This window comes from Nothobranchius furzeri, chromosome 2 (genome assembly GCF_043380555.1).
Source record: "Nothobranchius furzeri strain GRZ-AD chromosome 2, NfurGRZ-RIMD1, whole genome shotgun sequence".
In the NCBI taxonomy this organism is placed as follows: Eukaryota; Metazoa; Chordata; class Actinopteri; order Cyprinodontiformes; family Nothobranchiidae; genus Nothobranchius; species Nothobranchius furzeri.
This window is the reverse complement of record NC_091742.1, coordinates 2,570,396-2,590,550: the sequence shown is the minus strand read 5'-3', so window position 1 is coordinate 2,590,550 and position 20,155 is coordinate 2,570,396. Positions and strand designations below refer to the sequence as shown.

Genomic DNA, 20,155 nt, shown 5'->3' with positions numbered 1-20,155 from the left:
CCTCCTCTTGTTCTTCTACCCTGGGAGTCTGCCCAGAGGAGCCGAGGCGTATATCAGCGGACAACCTGCCCCGAAGAATGCTGGCACAGTGAGTCCATGAAAGTGACAGGTTTTATCTCAGCCTCTCAGTGAAAACCGTGTGCTTTAATTTATTATTTTCGCTAGTCTTGTTGTAATTCTGGCGCCTGTTAACGAGCAGCTTGAGAAGCATGAAAGGCTGAGAGAGAATTCAGGCAGATGGGATGAATGGACCTCACATGGTTATGTCGAGTTTTACTAAAATAGCAAAAGTAACGAGGCGCAAACGTGCCGTTTTTACATTGAAACTGTGTCTGCAGGCGTTTAAATGCCAGGTTAGAGAGTTTGTGTACATTCTGGTGTTTTTCTTGGAAGTGGGCACCAGGACAAACAACAAGGGTGCAATCGATGACGCACTGGCAGAAGATTTTCATCATGATTGTGTTTGAAAACCATGTTGGTGTTACTCAGAAATACATAATTTTATTATGTTTAATTAATTTTTGCATCATAGTGATGAAGCCGAATGATTTTATTGTTTTAAAGCATTTCCCCCCAGCAGAACTGATATTTCCAGCATATATTTTTTAAACTAATCAGATTTAAATATCATTTTGTTTATCATAATGCAGGATGTTTCTATTGTATGAGGATAAGTGAAACCGTTTTTTAATATTCTTATATTGTGCCTTTTTTACCAGTTTATTGCTGTATTTTTGTTTTCATTGCAAAATGTGTCCAATATGGCAGCTGCAGAATTTTTTTGTCAACATTTCATTAATAATAATAATAATAATAACCTTCACAAACAGAAAGAAATATGATCCAAAAATATGGACGATCAGTCCAACACAAATGCAGCTGCATGTCGTCTTCTGTCTTGAAGGTTTAATTTTAAGATTTAAAGATGGAAACTTACAGTTTGTTGTGTTTTTGCAGCCTGTTTTAAGACTTCTCAAGCATTAGTCCTATAAAAAGTGATGGAAGTACAGGACCAGAGCTCTATGGGGAGATGGGACGGGCTGGGCAGCCGCGATGCTTGCTCCAGAGCTGAGACCATGGAGAACATCTGCCAGGATGTCATGAGGAAAGTGGAAGCCATTGGACCCATAATGGCCTTGGCTCCTGTGTCACCGGTCTTGGGAAATCCTCCAAACAGTGACCTGAATGATGTCCTGGCTCACCTTCTCATGCTCTCCAAGAGATGCCCTTTCAAAGACGTCAGAGATCGATGCATCCAGCTTCTGCATGACATCCAGGTGGGAGATTAATGTTAAACTCGCATTTCATTCCCCTTTAGTGTTTGCATCATTGTGCTTCTGCCATCTGTCCATCCTGCTCTCTTCACCTCCTCATAAGCATAGCAAACAAAGTGGTTTAGTCAAAATCTCAACAAGACTCATACATAGGGATGGGTACTGAATTCAGTACTTTTTAAGGTACCGACCGAATTCCATAGTACCGACTGAGCACCGATTCACATCATTTCAAACGGTGCCTCGTTTCGGTACCTGTCCATAACGAGAACTTGCCAAGACAACTGCGCATGCGCAAGAGCATTATGTCGTCGCTTGCTGCGAGCGAGTTGTAAACAGAGCAGCATGGTAGAAAGAACGCACGCTAAAGCTTGGGTCCACTTCACTAAATGTGATGGGTAACTGGGTGATGATGAAACCAGCGACAACGATCTAAGTGAGACATCCTCATCTTAATCTGCTCCGGTAGGTAAATAAAATGTTTAAGATAACATTAGCTTGATATGTTAGCTTCCATTTCGCTAATGGTGCGTTCGCTTTCTCCTCGGAACTCCGAATTTACGACTAGAAGAACATGAACGCGCTCTAAAGTTTGACTTCACTTTACTAAATGCGACGGGTGATTGGGTGAAGATGAAACCAGTGACAACGGTCTAAGTGTGAGGCATCATCGTTTAAATCTGCTCCAGCAGCTAAATAAACTGTTTAAGATAACGTTAGCTTGATATGTTAGCTTCCATTGCCACCACTGTTATCAGCTAATGGTGCGTTCGCTTTCTCCTCGGAAATTCTAACTTCCCAGTAGGAAAAATCAAATGAAAAAAGATGGTAAAAGGAATGAAGATACACAGTAAATTTAGTTCACAGTAAAGATGTTTGCTTCAGTTTAATTATTAGCTTATAAAACTACAAGGACGATGTTAAAATACAAACAGTTGTATGTTATTTATCGTGATATTTATCAAATATTGTTATATATTGAGAAAATAATATATTTAATTATAAAAGAGAATTAAAATAATAAACACTCAAAAGTATCGAAAATTGGTACTGTTAAGTACCGGTATCGATTCGTAGGTACCGGGAATTAGTACCGAATGGATTCAAATGTCAAAGGTACCCATCCCTACTCATACATGTTTACAGTCTATGATGAGTCAAAACAACACATTCACGCTCTCTTCAAGTGCTACACATTTATAATCCCCGGTGGTCTTGTATAATCCACAACTGGAAAAAAATTAGGTCTAGTTTAAGAAAAGTTGTAGCTGCATGGTGGCGCAGTGGTTAGCACTGTTGTCTCGCAGCAAGAAGGTTGCAGGTTCGAAACTTGGCTGCAGCCTTTCTGCGTGGAGTTGCATGTTCTCTCCATGCAGGCATGGGTTTCCTCCGGGTACTCCGGACATGCCCTATAGATTCACAATTGTACGTTGCTTTGGATAAAAGCTTCTGCCAAATAAATAAACAAACATAAAACATAAAAGTTGGTTAAAGTGGACAAATCTGATATTTGCAAGGATTTTCAACACATATTTGGTGGGGAATAGAAGGTTTACTTTAGAATAAAAGGTTGTTTATTACGAAAATTAATTTTTTTTATGATTATTCAATGATTAAATCAAAACACAGCCTCCAAGAGTGCATTCTAACAGTAGTTTCAGTATTCTTCACATCAGCAAAAGACTAAAATACAAGTACACATTTAAAAATAATGCAAACAAACCAACAAAAAACAAAACAAATCCCCCTCTGATCCAGGAATGAGAAGGTATTGTGAGTTTTATTCACTTAAAGTACACCAGTCTCTTGCTTTCATCATTGTTTAGAAGCATTCATAACCTTTTCCTCGGGAGCCGGTCGGATTCTCATTAGATCCAAATCATGAGTGAGTTAATCTTATGTTTCCAAGCTGCATGTTTGTGGCTAAAACACAAGTTTGGACCAATCGGTGTCCTGGACTTGCAGCTACAGGTGTTGGTTTTATAATGTGCAACAGAAGTCTTACAGTGGCAGCACTCTTTTCACCAGCGCTGATCTGATTGGACAAGGTTTACTTGTAAACGGTGAGAGGCGGATGCTTCACTCACCTGCCAAGTGCTTGCGTTTCTGCTGAGGACATCTCGGAAGGTGTTAAAAACATTTTGGTACACCAGGTTAAGTCTGACCACCCACAGGTCAGTTCTTAATGATTGGAGGGGGTTTACATGACAGAAATGTCAGTGGCAGGCTGAATGCTGATGGGGATTCTTATAATGTAAGGATTTAAAAGTAAACATTTGTTGAACCTAAATTCAATGTGGGTTTATTTAGACTGCTCCAAATTATGAAAATCAAAAGCTAAATTTAGGTTGTTTTTCTGGGAAATGGACTGTTTGGTTGCTGTGGGATTATTGTTTTTGCGGAAGTGTTTTTTCAACATGAAAGGGGGGGGGGGGGGGGTGAGAGGGAGAGAAAGCTGCTTTAAGGGTTTAGCAGTACACACTGTCTGGTATTTCTGAATTATGCTAAGCTGCATTTGCACAAAGCTCACCAAATATTGCATTCATGGGCCCAGTTTCTCTCTGATGTGAGCGCGCGCGCACGCACACACACACACACACACACACACACACACACACACACACACACACACACACACACACACACACACACACACACATGCACCTTTTCCAACCAGTGGCGCCTTGTCCAAAGGGGGGCGTTGGGGCGCCGCCCCACCAGTCTTACAGGAGGAAGAGGAAGATAGGAATCACAAAATATCAACCAAAATATGAAAATGAAACTAAACAATCTATACATCATACAGAATATAAGTGCTGTGTTTAATCTGCATTTAAGTGAAGTTTAAAAATGTTCTCTGACACTTTTACCATGACCAAATCGTCTTGAGACATATTTCCTGTTCCTTTTCGCGCGCAGCAATCTTTACCACCGACCTACGCTATAACTGGTGCACGCGGTTTGCATCCTGCTCCAATACAAAGAATAGGAGAGCCTTTGAGTGCAGAGGTTTGCAACAAAACCGGGTGGAGTCTCAGCTCAGGATGGTCACCTGGAATCAGAAGCTGCTCTACAGTTGACCGTTCTTTTTTATTTATTATTTATGTAAATTTCTTAACTCGTCGTTTTTTTTGTTCATTTTAGAGCAGCGTTTTTTTTTTTATTATGGAGAACCTCAAAATGATGGATATGATGTCGGAGATTTGTAAACACTCTCCAGCAGGTAAAAACAGCCCAAATAAGCTCAATGTAAAGTTGGGACAAAGGATTACACAAACTGGGTGGAATTTTTAACTTTAACATGGATTATTGTGACCGTAAAGCAGCAAAGGTAGGACTGAATTCATGCTTTAGACTTCATGAAATTAGCTTTGTTTTGCTCTTCATTTAGCTGCTTATTGTCACGGGATGTTGTTGAGGTAGAAAACCTGGATTCTATCGTTTAGACGAGCCTCTTCCCATTAAGTGTGTGTAGTTTGCATATATTGGTGAATATTAAGCATGGTTTTGGAATAAGTTCGTTGCTGAAAGTCCTCGTTGACTTGGTAACGGGTCCGTTCACATTCTTATGTGTTATGGTAATTCAGCACCCCCCAGTGGTGATATCTGTTTAGCACATTTGAAAACAGCTGGCAACAAAACGTTCCCAGCCAAAAAAGAAATTCACCAGCCACTGTATCAAACGCTGATAGAACGACAGGTCAGGGGAGGGGCCCGGCCCAGACTAATTCTAGATTCAATTTTGCAGGCTTTAAAAACACAAACACAATTATTTCCTCTTATCTTTTGGGGATCAAACCTCCTGAGGATTCATAATGATGTACTGTTTTAACTCGTATAGTCTTTTCAAAAACGTAGGAGTTGAATCGGCCCTCAAAAGCAGAATTGGTGCATCTCCAGTGAACTGTTATTAAATGTTGTACAAAATCTCTGTTTTAACACTGAAGTTTGTGGTTTACACCATGTTCTTTTCTTTAATTTCCTTTTTTGTTTGATCAGTTTTAGGTCACACTTTAATCTAGCTGTTTTTTGACCTTTTCACTTAGATTTTTCACCATGCTGAGTGTGTTGTTGATTTTGCTGACACCCTATTAACATTACGGAACAACTGTCATGCTGGCCTGGATTTAGAGGTATTTGAAGTCGCCCTAATGTTGCTGAGTCGCAGGGGTCAGAGTTTACGGGGTCATGAGCAAAAATAGGGCCGTGTGTGTTTGGGAAGAGGTCAGGTTCCCATAAACTGTCCATGTGTGAATATCTGCCGGGGTGGACAAAGGTCAAAATCGCTTATCAGTGCAACCTAACAAGTATGGCGAGTCTAAGCAGATGCTGTGCTGTTGACCTCTTCTGAAGGATCTAAAGGAGGACAGAATTAATCCACCACTTGTTGGCACACATGGGTGCAAACAGTAAAACAGTATAATTTGTCTATAAAACGAGTGGAATGACTCAATCTGCTGATGTTGCTTGATCCAATGTTCCCATGTAAGGAGTTCTGTCTTTGGAAGCAGGACAAGGACAGAGAGGCATTTTCTGTGTGTGAGATGAATGAAATTAGCCTTGTTGTTGATTGGTGGAGAGACTTCTGACTTTAAACTGCAGAATATCAGCACATATGTGTAAATCAGACATTTTTATTTATAAAAGGAGTTTAACTCGAGCAACATTAAGTCCTTTAGGCTCTCTTGAGTCCAAGACATTTGAGTTTATAAATCCCTTGTGGCCACTTGTGTTCACACATACTTATTTAACTCATTTTGGGCATTAGTAATGACCCAGTGGTCCCAGTAATAAACACTTATGTGTGATTAATTAAGGGTAATAGCTTGCTGGTTGTGGCTTCTTCCCAGAATAACCCACAACCCTCTTTAAGCTCCAGGTTCTCTGAGGTTACACCATATAGTGATGACTATTCTCTTATATGTTGGATTTATTTATGGTAGTGGTCATGTCCTATAGCAGCTATCAGGGTTGGAGTTGGTGGTGCTTTATGGTCTGAAGGAGTTCCAGTCACATTGGTAGAATAGTGTTTGAGGCTTTTCTGAGAAGGCAGGAGCATAGTCCGATCGTAAAGTCCAGCGTTTGTTCAGAGAACTGGTAAAATTTGTTCTCACCAACATGGTGAGAGAGAACTGTTTCATTCTAACTGTCTTTATAGATGACTGCATGCACACAGAGTGTGAATATCCTCAACTCTGTCCCTGCAAGTTTACCAGGTGATTTTGACCTCTGAACTCTTAAGTTGACGATCCCTGAGATTCATTACTTTTCAAACTTTTAAGACTTTTGTTTAGTATTAAGTAAAGATTGAGTGATATTGGATTTTTTTATTGCTGATGCCGAGTTGTTGAGGCCATGGTTAGCTGATGGCCAATATGTGCTGCCAATTGTTCAAGTTAATTGATCTGAGGCTAAACATAAGCAGGACTGAGAAGCTAACAGCTAGTCTCAAGGCACTGCTATCTAATACAGCTCCAAACTTAAAAATTTCACTATGGTTCATGCAAAATTTAGTATATTATAAATATTAGTATTTAAGATAAATGTTAAACTAATAATATATATATATTTTAAAACTTTACACTAGAGAGTTGATCTCAGTGATTGTTGAGTTGGAAACTTGACCAGTTTCATAGATGACGCCCTCGGCTGACCAAAAACTGCACTAGTTTAGTGGAGCGGCTCTAGGGGACGCTCTTTGCTTTCTTAAAAGCTGTTAGCTGTAATGCTAGCTGTTAGAATTTTCAGTTTGCCCTTCATCAAGAAAAATAAGTTTTCTTTTTCTGTTGGCATCATGGTGGAGCCTGGAAGTAGAAGAGAGTAATATCTTTGGAGGCAAAACAAAGAGCTAAAACCAGAGTGAACATCAGTGTGGTCTACACTGGTTTGAAGGAGCTACAGAAGGCTACAAAATCATGAACTGATGGTGACCTGACTTTGTTGCTACTGAACTTGTAAGTAATAATGTTTTTGTAGTTACTAACTTCTCTGAACTAATTGAAAGTTTTCCTTTTAAAAAGATTCCTAGAATATTCCCAAGTTCCAAACAGAATCATGTTGCTTAAATGAAAAAGAGAGAAAAGAGCAGCGCTTTGTTGTCAGATCTCCTGGATTATGTGTTTTCAGTCATTCCCAGGATAAACTGTACTGTGTGTGTGTGTGTGTGTGTGTGTGTGTGTGTGTGTGTGTGTGTGTGTGTGTGGCGATGGGGGGGTAGAGAGAGCAGCAGCAGTCGCTGACCTTTAGCACACTATCCATACAGTGAAAGGCTCTGTGGACGTGAGGGACACGATAAGAGAAATAAAGCTGCAGATTTACAGCTGCTTGCCAGCTGGGCTCGACCGGTTGGTGATTGGAGCTTGGCTGGGTGGGTGGGTGAGCTGTTTGGCAGCATATCTGTGAACAATCTGTGATGCTCGATCTGGATAAAGCATCCTTACATCGTCTTTGTTTGTTTTAAAATGTTGGTGAAGTCTCGTCTGAAGGCCTTGTAGCTTCTTCTTTGGTACTTTTCCAAGTTAATTGAAAAACATGTTATCGTTATATTTTGAGCAATCTGCATGTGACAACTTGAGGTGTATGTGCCCCACTAGCACACAGAGGTGTGTATCAGGTGAATCCCAACCAGCCAGTGTACAGATGAATAGCTATTCTCTACATGTGCTGCTTTCCTTTTCTTTTCCTCCTATTTCTGGTTTGATCATCACTCCACAGCCTTTCCCTCTCTTTCTGCACCCCCAGCCCTGTTCCTGAATAGCACAGCCAGAAATAATCGCAGACAAGCCAGCACCCCCACCCCAGAGGAACTGTGCCAACCAGCTCACCCCATGACTGCACCTCATGCCACTGGTACCATGACGATTGCTAACAGAGTACAAAAACGGTCCCTCGTCCTGTGGCGCATGCAGGCGTAAAATATTAATTCTGTCTTTTATTTATAAAAAATAACACAAAAGAGAAAATTTATGTTGTGTAATCTATTTGGGGTTATAACAAGATTGACAATGACCTAGTTGCACATTTTTCACATGCCTCCCCCCATCTCTAGTTTTGAGCAACCAGCAGCGCGCTGCACCGGTGGGAAGGTGGGGTTCTCTGTGTTGTTGGATCACACTGGAACGCTTTCCTGTCTAAATAAAGCTGACTCACAAATGACCCTGTTGTACAAAATTCAAACTGGGATATTAAAGTGGTTTTGTTTTTCTAGTTAATGATCTAGGACTGTTGGAGATGTGGTTTAGGGAGAGGGGAAGGTCTGAAAGCAAATGAGGAGGTGGAACAAACGCCACCTTTCTCTGTTCAGTAAGCAACCTCCAGCGGAAAACTACTAGCACCACATGAGCACAAAGGGACTTCCTCTTGTGTCTGAAGCCTGTACTGAAACCTTAACACAGTGGGGTAGGCTTGGGATGAACCAAGCTGCTATTTAAACCATCATGGCATTATTTAAAAACGACTACGTGTGTTTACATATGGTTGAAAGCATCTTTTTTTACCATCTTGAAGCCAAAATATTCTCACTAGAAATGTGGTGAACATTCACATGTGCACAACCATGGTAAATCTAATGTATTAAAGGCAGCTTTGGCTTGCTTTTAGCACCCCCTAGTGTCAGTTTAGTAGAACCAAAAATAAAATGTATCTGCTTGCTGTGCGTTCCTCTATTTAATGCCTAATCTAACAGCTGAAATGTCTTCTCAGCCTTCATTAGTGTCTACAGGTGCGATTCATCACTAAATCAACCAAATCAGCTGTGTTCATGATCTAAAACATGCAGGAAATGTGTTGGAAGCAGACTGCAGCGCCAGGAATGTCAGCTCAATTTTGTTCTTAGTCCAATAGGTGGCGGCCCGCCACTCGGAAGTTGCAAGTGCGATATGCTGGCCACAGGGGGTGGTGGGGGTCTGAGTGAAATTTCACCCTGTAAATTTTAGCACATGCTGGCTCAAGAAAATTATTTAAAACTATGAAAAAGTTGCATAGTATGCCTTTAAATAACTATTTACATCTAAGTGTATTAAACAGATCTCAATTTTGCAGCTTATAGGTAAGACCTGAAAATAATTATCTGAGGTGTTGTTTAGTTTTTTCCAAAGGTATGTCCAATTTAATCACTTGGAGGGGGTGGGGCTTAAAACACACTGCGGCCAGCCACTAGGGGGTGCTTGTTTTATTTTTACTTCTGTGTGAATCAATAGCTTAAACTCAAAAAATTAAACTGTGTTTAGATGTTTCTTAGAGATGTTGATTTTGTAATAAAGTTCACATTTGAATTTGAAACACAAATTAAAATAAGAAATTGTCACGCTGTGACTCCTGTTGTTGCTCCAGTTATTGTGTTCAGATTGTGTGTACGTTACACACACACACACACACACACACACACACACACACACACACACACACACATATAAATAAATAAATAAATAAAGCGTGCGTACGCGCGTGCACACGCGCGCGCACACACACACACACACACACACACACACACACACACACACACACACACACACACACACACACACACACACACACCTTTGAATAAAACAAATAGCTTCACTAAAGTGGCTGAATATAACCCTGCCTGCCTCAGTCCTTGTGTCTGCAACACTTTCATTTACAGATTTAGGAGCCATCTATTCAGGATGAATGTGATTGGATTCATTAATGAATTATGAGTGGTATTACCATGTGGATTTAGTGTTGGAGAGGGGAAAAAATCAATTTGTGCCTTTTTATTCTTCCCTTTAATGTTTGTCCTTTTACTTGATGACAAAAATTGGTGGTTGAGTGTTTGAGAATGCCATGTAATGCCATGTTGAATGCGCTTTATAAATAAAATGGTATGGTATGGTATGGTAATGCTGCACATTAAAGCACACACAAGTTCTGTTTATCCACTTGAGGGCGCTCTGTACAAGCAGTTCATACCCCGTTAGCCCCCCTCTCCAGTTGCTTATTGGGAATTTTCCACAAACTGCAGAATGCATGCATTGCTGTGCAGGATTATAAACCCTTCCTCTTGCCCTGGTCACTGGGCGCACGTCCAGTGTGTGTCTTTTTGTGTGTGTGTGTTATATACATGTAGTGGCCTGTGTTTGTGTGTGTTTACACGTCTTGAGAGATTTATAGCAGTGAGCATGCAGGATTTAAAGGCATCTGCAGATCAGGTCACAAAGCATGAATAGCCTGATGGCTGCGGTCCAGACCTCGGTCTGAGGTAGCACATCGGACCTAACCATCTGGAACACTCGCACATAATATCAGCGACATTTGTTCTTACCCACATCAGGAGGATTTTCTGAACAATGCATGTGAAAACTCAAGGTTTTACAATGTGTTTACTGAAGCTGACACCTAACAAAAAGAAGTAACTAAAAACAGGTTTGAAGCCATTTAGGAAGCTAACATGTCAGAGTTGCACTTTGACTTTTTTGTTGTGTTAAAAACTGAAAGTTTATTTAAAATCCATAAATGTGTCCTAGTCTTGCACAGACCTCACACATTCAGACTTGAACTTCGCTGCGTCAGCACCTGACGGGTCATTTCCCATTGCAGCCTTTGTGTTGTGCTGCTCGTCGTGCGTTGTCACTTCGAGCTGTACCCAGATCCATGTTGGCTTAGAATCGGCTGCGATGCTGTTCTAGCGTGTGTGGTATTGTTTCAGGCCCAGCACGTTAGTGTAGGAGGGTATTGTGCTTACTCCTAGGGAGTAGTGTGCTTGTTTATGTTACAGGCCAGTTTGTCAGAATGGTGACAGTCCAAAAGCTTTGGGACATCTGCATTCCCACAGTCGTTCACCTCTGATCTCTGCTCTTTTGCTCCAATGTCTGAGTGTACGTACTTAGGCCGGTAGACAGTCTGAAAATCTGATTGACGTGCTGTGTTTGTAGTAGCTGCTTGAGTGGGTTTGCCTTGTCATGTTGACATAGAGTAGGAATGTCTGGCCTATATCTGGACATGCACATTTATGGAGGTTTGTTGGTGTTGTTTTAAACACAGTGTAACTAAAGAAACATCAACCTTGTTTGCATTTCTTATGCAACCTGGATAATTTGATAAGTGGACGGAGTTAAATACGGGTATGAATGCACTGCAGGTGGACTTGACTACATTTAGTTGTGGTCAAAAATGCATTACCCACATGCTATATTGGAAAATCACTTATTTCAACGTAAACAGCAGAGTTACTATCGGGTTTTTGTCACAGTTTCTGAAAAAAAATTGTAATTTTGTGGGCGGTGGTGGTGCAGGACTTAAGTGCTCGCCCCGTAATCGGAAGGTTGCAGGTTCGAGTTTCGCTCAGACCGTCTCTGTCGTTGTGTCCTTGGGCAAGACCAACCAACCTTGCCTGCTGATGTTGCTCTGAGGGACCGGTGGCGCCAGTGTACGGCATACTCGCCTTCGTCAGTGCGCCCCAGGGCAGCTGTGGCTGCAGTGTAGCTCATCATCACCAGGGTGTGAATGTGTGTGTGAATGGGTTACTGACTGATTGTGTGGTAAAGCACCTTGGGGGGTTCCAGGACTCTAGAAGGCGGTTCATCAAATACAGGACGTTTACCATTTTACCAAGTGTCAGAATTAGAACTGATGCAACAACATTTGAGGAAGTCATTTTTGCAGAGCTAAAGGTTTTCCTTAACAGGGAAATTACCATTTTGCACACTAGTTGGTGACTTTATAGACACACATAGCTCTTAAAATCTAACTTTTGTTTTAATTCTCTTGTAAGTTGATTGCATTTGTTTTCACCATATTGGAAAATGGTTTGCATTTTCTAGTTTTGCAGAAATGCCAGGACACCTGCTGATATCCTGCTCCTCTGGCTGCATGATGCAGGTTTATCTGATAGGTGTGATTACATGTGGTCTCTCTAAATGCATTTAGCCTTTTTTGAAATCAGAGATGAAATGTGTCATTAAGCCAACGTTTAATAAGATCACATAGACGAAACATCAGATAGCCTTTAAATGGACATTTTAAACAGACTCCAGTAAACACACTTAACAGGACTGGTGCCAGGTGGATTTATCATACAATTTAAAAAAAAAGTCTTGGATTGTTCTTGTAACTAGGATAATTTATACACTAGCAGAATTGTCCTACTGTCTCCTTTGTCATCTTAAAGCTGAAAATGAGACACAAATAACTTGTAATATAAATTCCACTGTCAGAAACTAAGATGACATATTCAGTTGTCCTATAGTTTTGCCTCCAGGACATGAGCTAGTTGTCACTTTCACCTTAATGGCATTCATGGCTTTAACTTTGCAGTCTTCATTCTTGAAGTTTTTAGGTTTATACGTGTAATAACATCCTGTGCTTCCTTACCAAATACCACCACACAGACCATCAACGCATCTTGTGAACGCAGATTAACTGCTGGTTGACAGTTAAAGATCTTTGGTGGAGACACGACTACATACTTTCAGATCTTTGACAAAATACCTGATTTATGACTCATATCGGTATGTCTAATGCTGTCTTACGGAACATGTGTTGGTTTAAAGGGACTGTTATTAATATGTGTGCATGCTGTCATGATCTTTTGTTCCAGTGTGTTCAAGAATGAATAGATGAGAAGAGCCTAGATATCGTCCAAGTGGAACTCCTAACCAAAAAAGATCCGTTTGTTGACGAACAATGTCATTTTCCAGCATGGTGAAGCAACATTCCATGAAGCCAAAGTCAGAATTAAGTGTCTCATGGAACAAATAAAAACATTCGGGGTCCATGAGCAGAAAATCGAGCTTAATTGTGTTACAGACTTGCATGCACTCAGTCAGGATTTGGACCAGAAGTTGATTAGCAGCATCCTGGGGATGTTGCAGAGGTCTTGAAAAAATAAGGATATTGACTCTGCATAAACTTAATATAAACGTAAATGAAAACCATGAAATACTTGTAATTTTGCTTCAGTACCCCCCAAAAATAATCGGACACGAGATCTAAGAACTTTGAGGCAGCCATCTTTGCAAAAGCCAACTTTTGACCAAAGCTGTAGACTCGCAATTCCAAATGTATTTCATGTATTATGCATTTGGACATTTTTATAATTTGTTTCAATCTTCATGTTTATATAAAAGAACCCAGTTTTATCATCTTGCCATTGCTCTCGCTGTCCAAAGAGTCAAAAAGATGCTTTTGTAAGATAATAAACACGTTAGCTTTCCTTCAGGTCTACAACTATGAAATCTAGGCTCATGCTCCGAAACAAAGACAGAAAAATACTGTGTACGAAAGTGAATGCTGATAAATTAAAGGGTTGTTATGAATGCAAATAAAATCTCACATCTTCTAAAAATACAGCTGTGTGTTGATGATTACTAATAATTGCAGCGATGTCTGCTTAGCAGACTTTTTTTTTTTTGTTTAACACTCGTCTGTTTCTCACCCTTGATGGAAGTGTTTCTGTTCGCCCGTCTCGACAGTGGTGAGACCCAGAGGTGTTTGCATGTGTTCAGTGTGTCATCAGTGTGGTTGCAAGTTGTTTTGGTCACTTTAGACACTCAAGTTTGTGCTAAAATAAGACCTGCTTGTCAAAGAGGAAACAGAGATGTTCCTCTTTTTTTTTTTTTGAGTGTAGTCTTTTAACAGTTGAATGTTTTGAGGCTCATGGCTGAATCCAGACGGAAACTTCAGCTCCAAAGCGCGAAAGCGAGATGTTTACCCTCCAAATGCGTACAAACTTGAACTGCAAGTCCCTTTAAAAGAACGTGGAAGAGGTACAGTTACATCACGTGCTACCTTCTCCGCTTAGAGATTTATTAGACCCCCAGTTTCACTCTGACGCTAAACATAACACACACACTCATTCTCATACACACCTTCACTTCTACATAACAGCTCTGTAATGCTCTGATGGCACGTAACCCAACAACTGGAACGTCTCGATGGTGGAAGGATTTTTCTTCTGCTTGTTTTGCAAGAAAATGTGATATTCAGGAAGCTGGTCTCTGAACTCTTGACTAGGCTAATTACGAAGTGTTGATTTTATTTGCTTGTACTAATGATTGACGTTTTTTCCTTCCTTAAACACATTTTTATGTTGATAATATCAGAAACTCTGTATGATATGTAGTTTTTTAACCTGATTATGAAGGATAAAAAGGCAGAAGTTCAAGTAATTAGCATTAAGGGAACATTTTACACATGTTAAACTAAAAATAATATTAATGACAAAAAGAAAACACATTTCAAACACTTTTTTGTATCAGATATATCCCATTTGAACTGGTTTTGTTAGCTTTAACTGAAATAGAAATAATTCCTTTAGGATTCAAGGTCTCATATAATGACATACCGTGTAATATATTTTCTTTTGAAGTAGTATGCAAATGCATACTGAATGCATCACTTTTATTCCACGCCTGCATTAGCCGCAGAAATAGAATAGACGGGTAAACGATCAAGTCAGAAGAAACTAGTTTCATCTATGTCACAGGGAAAATTGGTATTCATAGCCCCGTGCACTTTGGCAAAGTTAGAGTTTTATTAGTCTCTTTTAAAAATCAATGCCGGCCTCAGGTTGTTTATAAGTGGTCAGACTGTGGCAGTAATGTGGCGCAATTGTGTCCTTTTTACAAAAGATTAGGTGATGGTGAAATAAAGGGGGTATGAGGGCGTCTCTGCGCTATCACAGACTTTATTCAGCTTGGACAAAACTTACTTTTTATTGCAGTTGAATTCTTTCTCAAGTTTTTTTGATAAGCCACTCCTAAAAGTGTCTGTCCTCCATAATCCACATAAACTGTCAGATGATCTGAGCTCCAGTTAACCGAGAGAAGCTCATGGAGCTCTGCATCGCTCCATTTTATCACCTCAGATCATTTTGTTTAAAAATGCGAAGCTTTTGCTTGTGTTTACTTTCATATTCAAAATAATTGCCAGCCAAAGCTCAGCATTCATTCCTCATGCGATCATGACACCACCCTCTTTCACTCCAAGGTGTAATCGGCATTTACGAGTCAGGTGTTCTGGCAATTTTGCTAACATTCGTGGCGATTTGAATACCACAAAATTTCTGCATCACCATACCGCTACAGCACTTTCATAAGACACACCATGGCGACAGTTTTCCGCTGGCACGGTATTTCTTATCAAAAGGGTTAATAACGAAGGCTAATCAGAGGTGCCATGTTTGCATTTCACGAATATTAATAAGTAATACTGGTAATTCTGCCATTGCTCCCCCAATCCCCAGACAAACTTCTAGCCCCAAAATCAGGAGTGAGAACTAAGCAACTGAGAGCTTTTTGCACAGAAAATGAGTGAAAAGGCATTTATACAACTTGGAGACTACAACAAATAAAAATAAAAATGAGTGAATTATACCGTATATTATACACTTTCCCTGACAATTTCCCTCTCAGCACATCTTTCTACCAACATAAAAGTGGCAGTAGTAGAGTTAGCAATGTGTGGCTGGCTAATTTGCCAAGCTTCATCCGTGGAATGACTGGTGAGCCGAGAGTCGACAAACACAGGAGTGAGAATTTTAGCACCGGTGCTTCATTCTGACTTTCACCGTGCGATGCCAGGGCTCCACGCCACCAAGCTAGCTGTACAAGAGAAGCATTGCACGAGCAGCACAACTGCCTGCAACATGTTAAAAATAAATATGTGCATCGACATGGTATGTCACCGTCTGTTGAAGCTGCCCTCAGAAGCAGTGTAGTTGTATACAGAGTAGCGTGCACAGCACACGTTGTTAGATGTACTGTTGAGGGTCTTAAGGCCCAACATGGAGGCAACAGTAATGTCTGATTGAGTAAAGAAACTTTGGGGGGGGGGGCATTTATGCAGGGAGAGGTGACTACTGAGGGGCAGCGGCTAGGCATATTAAAGGAGGAGGGACACATGTGAGAGGCTGAAAGATGAGGTGGACGATGAAAATAAGAAGGAAACGGTTCTCTAAAGCTAAATCCTAAATGCATGGCTGCAAATTCAGAAATCAAAACAACCCAAAGCTGACATTTAGCTAATTCTGTTGATATCGTACACAAGTGCCTCTTATGTGGGTTTGTGTAATTAGTCAAGTGTGACCAGAAGTGAAAGAGGAAAGAGGTTCACACGTGTGTGCATTGTGTGAAGTTCCCCATCAGATGTTCTTATTCTTTGTTCTTCTTTTTAATAGATAAACAGTTAGCTAGATTTCTTGACACGATAAATGGTGGAACTGTTACGCAAATATTATAAAGTGGTACTTGCATTATTTAGTATCTTTATATGTTAACCTGAAGAAGTGATATGTTGTATGTATGGATATTTAATGGCAAAGTAGCAGATTTCAGCCTGTTGAATTTTACTCTCCAAGCAATCTCTAGAAAGCAAACAGCCAAAAAAATACTGAAAACCTTCAATGGAGCTTCTTATTTTTATATACATTTAATTTATTTCTCAATAATAAAATACAATCACTAACACTTTTGTGTCTAAATTTTAATCCCGATTGTTTTTGTGCCTTAAAGTAACAGTGTGCAGCTTCCTGCTCCTCCACAAAGTGATGTCAAATAGGAGATTGGTCAAGTTTCATACCCAACAATCACTGAGATCAATGTTAAAGCTAAAAGTAAAAGAAATGACGTCCACCACAGACTTGTTTCCTTAAAACAAGGACCTTCGACTAATTCTGCATAAATTGTCCCAATTAAAAATAAATGTTAGCCTCTTAGGTGACCGGCAGGGAAAGGACTGCATAAACCTCTAGGGTTCGACCTTTAATCCAAAGAGTCTCTGGAACAGCGTAAGCAGAGCACATTCAGTCTTTTTTAAATGTCCTTAACGTTTAACCACGTTTGACCACATTGTGTTAATTAGCTGTGATCTTACTGTATGTTTCTGTTGATTCGAAGAAACAATAAGCCTCCTCTTTGTAAACACCAGGGATAATCTGTGAGGTCAAAGGGCACGCCAGAAGGAGATCCAAACAAGCTGAAATATGTTGAAACAACGCAAGCCTTTGTTTGGTGAACAGGACAGGGGAAATGAGAGGATGTAATGATTGTACAGCATTAGAGGCTTTGAAACCTAACGGAAAGTAGGAGAAGGGAATGAGGAGGACCAGAACTTGAAGAAAAAAGTGGAAAAAAGCATGTACTTTCTGCCCCGTCCAGGACATTTATTATTGTTTGATAATAATAGTGGAAAAAGGATGCTTTTGAAATGCCTGATTCTGTCTGGTTGATATTATGAGTCATCATTGTGTAAATGATGCACACAGATTAGATGAACCAAGATTAGAAGCATGAAGGTAACAGTTTCAAATGTGTTGTCACAGATTTTCGGGTCTCGCTGAGTCCCCATAGACGTTGTCAGGATTGGAATGAAACTCCCACAAAGCACCGCACAGAAAGACGGACTTTGTTGGTGATAATTGTTCTGCTCATTTAAAAGCAGAGGCTTGGTGGAGTGAAAAGCCTCACACTGGAGGGTTTTGTGTTTTTTTTCTCTGACTTTTAGTGAACCCAGATGTTCAGGAACAGTATGGGCTGAACAGAAGTATGTAGGCCACGCAGGGATCGATGATTAGAGACAAAAACAACTTCTCCATCTGGTTCCTCTACAGTCTTTTCCTGGCAGTGAGCCACGCCGTGCCTGTGTTCCTCTGTAGGTTTCTAAGCATCCAGTCCTGTTGCAGTAAACACGTCGAGGCCCTCAGGAAGGCAGGCATGTAAAGATGGGCAACAAACCAACTAAACTAAATAAGCACAAATTCTTGAGTCAGCTTGTTTTTTTTCATTTCTCCTTTTACACACCAGCAGTTTTACCATCTCGATAGAAACTCAGCTTTTCCAAATGTCATAAATCAACACCAGGTCTTCTGTGTGAACGGTTCTGTTAATAAAGCACTTATTTGTATAAAAAGCAACTTCCCTTGGGATTGCAATCAGCAGCAGCCTAATTGGCTTCCGACTCATTTCTTGTCACCTGACGTCAGAAATGAGGGACGGGAAGAAAGGAAATCCATATGGACCACTTGTTGTAAACTTCAAGCAGCGCGGGGCAGAGACTGATGGGAAGGCAAACAAATGCAAAATTCAATAACTTGTGCAACAGGTTTATGGTGCCGATATCCAACCGGTGAGTGAGGAATCAATTCACCAATCCGTGAAGCAGATTTTTATCTTCACTAATATGTTTTTAGATTAAATGTTGCAGCTCATATAGACTCAAACCTTAAAACAGAGAGTGAATACGGAGAGTTTGCAGATACTTTGGAGTATAGATGATCTTTTTCCCTTTTATTATTCCATATCAGAATACTGAAGGGATCAAACATGTTGCTGCTAAAAGACACTTTCCCTCTCTGTGTCCTTATTGTCCATCTGTCATGGTTTTCTTTGCCAGTCGTGTGTTTACTTATCTTTCTCTGAATGCTCTGCTTGTTTTTTTTTTCTTTGCTTTGTTCTCCTGCAGTAGAATGCACACCACCCTGACGTGTTTACCCTCTATATCTTCTGTGCAAAGCTAGATATAAGAAGCCGATCGCTTCATGGCAATCAGGTGCTCAGTCACATGCTTCTAGCCTGAAACAGTCACAAACAAGATCCTCATGCTTGCTTTGATGGACACTTCTTTTGCAGATTTCAAGGTGCGGTCAAAACAAAACGAGTTGCAAAACCTTTTTTTTCTTGGCAGATATTTTCAGTAAAAAATATAATATTAACACCTGCATGGATTTTAAATTTTTATTCCATGTTCATCCACATATGGAACCAAACCATTTTAAGACGTCTCCGTCAACTGACCTTACAAAACACAAGAGTTGCGATAATTCCCTCAGTTTTGCTGGGGCTCACAATGTCCCAGGAGCCCTGATTAGGGATGGGTACCGAATTCGGTACTTTTTAAGGTACCGACCGAATTCCATAGTACCGACCGAGCACCGATTCACGTCATTTCAAATGGTGCCTCGTTTCGGTACCTGTCCTTCATAACGAGAACTTGCCTAGACAGCTGCGCATGCGCAAGAGCGTTATGTCGTCGCTCGCTGCGAGCCAGTTGTAAACAGAGCAGCATGGTAGAAAGAACGCACGCTAAAGCTTGGGTCCACTTCACTAAATGTGATGGGTAACTGGGTGATGATGAAACCAGCGACAACGATCTAAGTGAGACATCCTCATCTTAATCTGCTCCAGTAGGTAAATAAAATGTTTAAGAATAACGTTAGCTTGATATGTTAGCTTCCATTCCGCTAATAGTGCATTCGCTTTCTCCTCGGAACTCCGAATTTCTGACTAGAAGAACATGAACGCGCTCTAAAGTTTGGCTGCACTTTACTAAATGTGACGGGTGAAGATGAAACCAGTGATAACGATCTAAGTGTGAGGCATCATCATTTTAATCTGCTCCAGCAGTTAAATAAACTGTTTAAGATAACGTTAGCTTGATATGTTAGCTTCCATTGCCACCATTGTTATCAGCTAATGGTGCGTTCGCTTTCTCCTCGGAAATTCTAACTTCCCAGTAGGAAAAAATCAAATGAAAAAGGACGGTAAAAGGAATGCAGATGCACAGTAAATTTTGTTCACAGTAAAGATCTTTGCTTCTGTTTAATTATCAGCTTATAAAACTACAAGGATGATGTTAAAATACAAACAGTTGTATGTTATTTATCGTTATATTTATCAAATATTGTTATATATTGAGAAAAATATATATTTAATTATAAAAGAGAATTAAAATAATAAACACTCAAAAGTATCGAAAATTGGTACCGTTAAGTACCGGTATCGATTCGTAGGTACCGGGAATTAGTACCGAATGGATTCAAATGTCAAAGGTACCCATCCCTAGCCCTGATAAATGGCCAAATACAATGCCGCCCAATCAGCTAAGACATGAATATTAAATGAGCTGCATGCTTATTAGCTGGTTTA

At 40.3% G+C, this 20,155-nt stretch overlaps 1 protein-coding gene across 1 annotated transcript in view; it reads left to right on the top strand.

The window, feature by feature from the left end:
* The window catches only part of sesn1 (sestrin 1), a 59,156-nt gene continuing 39,001 nt past the window's right edge, over positions 1–20,155 (top strand). The window contains exons 1-2 of the mRNA XM_070542847.1: positions 1–88; positions 958–1,277. Of these exons, the coding sequence (XP_070398948.1) occupies positions 999–1,277 (279 nt within the window). The 5' untranslated portion in view covers positions 1–88; positions 958–998. The remainder of the gene's footprint in view (positions 89–957; positions 1,278–20,155) is intronic.